Below are 1,102 nucleotides of genomic sequence, written 5' to 3'. Positions count from 1 at the left end.
ACACGTGGAGAAAGCAGTTGCGATGCGGATCAAGGATCACGAGTTTGGCCACACCACCGCCGACACGTGGTACTACCATGGCGCCCGATACATCCTCCTTGATACGACAGCTGCCGATGCCGGAGCGAGCCACAACAACGAGGTGGAAGCCTGCGGCCTGCTTGAGGATGGCCGCGAGCCAGCCGATGACGGCCGTGGCCCCTACCGCCGGCTCAAGTACCTTCCAGCGGCCGTCATTGTGCGGCCTATAAGCGGCCACATCCCCGGCACCGTGCTGCAGGGCCTTGGAGACTACGCCAGCAGGGGTGGTGCCTTCATCCTGTCACCCCGGGCGTCTTGCATTGCCGAGGTGGAGATGCCTGCCGCCGGGTATGGCACCATCACAAAGCAGATCCGGCGCCTGAACGTGCCGCTCGGCGACCGCCAGGCGGTCACCGATTACTTCGTGCAAGGCCGCAGCTTCAAAGACGAGTGCTGGCTGGTGGATCTCGCTGTCCCACCCAACGGCATCAAGCGCGCCACCCTGTATGTGCTGCTGACCCGCTTCAAGACGCTGGACCACGTCCGTCTGCTCCGGCCGCTCTACACTACACCGCATGAGCGCAAGAGGATAATCAAGCAGTTCCTCAGCGTGACTAACCTCGAGCCGGACCTGGCCGCCAACCTGCGCCTGCTGAAGCAGGCAGCGCGCGAGACGGAGCAGCGCTATACAGCCGAGTTTGAGCATGCGCGACAGCTGGAAGCGCGGTGGACCCGCCCGGTCCAGGACTAGTTGAGTTGAGTTGAGTTGAGTTGAGTTGAAACCACGACCCGCCACTGTACGGCGTTAAATGACAGCGTCCGGAGTAAGGGGGACACTCCGGACGACACGCTCGCTCCCTACGGGCAGGAATGGGGAGCCGCCCACCAATGTGTGGAGCCCCCTGCGGGTTCGACTCCCGCGCGAGCGCTTCACAGGATAGATCCGCGTGCTAGACTCCGCAATCTCTTGTGTGTAAGTGTGTGTAAGTGTGTAAGCTAAAGCGCGCTGTTCGCGCAAGTGGGCCGTACAGCTTGCGGCCCTTACAAGCACGACACATACTGTCCGCGCAATGCAGGAATT

General features: G+C 62.2%; 1 protein-coding gene across 1 annotated transcript in view; it reads left to right on the top strand.

Moving 5' to 3' along the window:
* VOLCADRAFT_88788 (uncharacterized protein) overlaps window positions 1–772 on the top strand; it is a gene marked incomplete at both ends in the record, with an annotated part of 7,470 nt that extends 6,698 nt beyond the window's left edge. Inside the window, one exon of the mRNA XM_002948520.1 lies at window positions 111–772. Coding sequence (XP_002948566.1) covers window positions 111–772 — 662 coding nt within the window. The remainder of the gene's footprint in view (window positions 1–110) is intronic.
* Between the last annotated feature and the right edge of the window lie 330 nt (window positions 773–1,102).

The sequence above is a fragment of the Volvox carteri genome (genome assembly GCF_000143455.1).
Source record: "Volvox carteri f. nagariensis unplaced genomic scaffold VOLCAscaffold_10, whole genome shotgun sequence".
In the NCBI taxonomy this organism is placed as follows: Eukaryota; Viridiplantae; Chlorophyta; class Chlorophyceae; order Chlamydomonadales; family Volvocaceae; genus Volvox; species Volvox carteri.
This window is presented reverse-complemented; position numbering and strand designations above follow the sequence as displayed.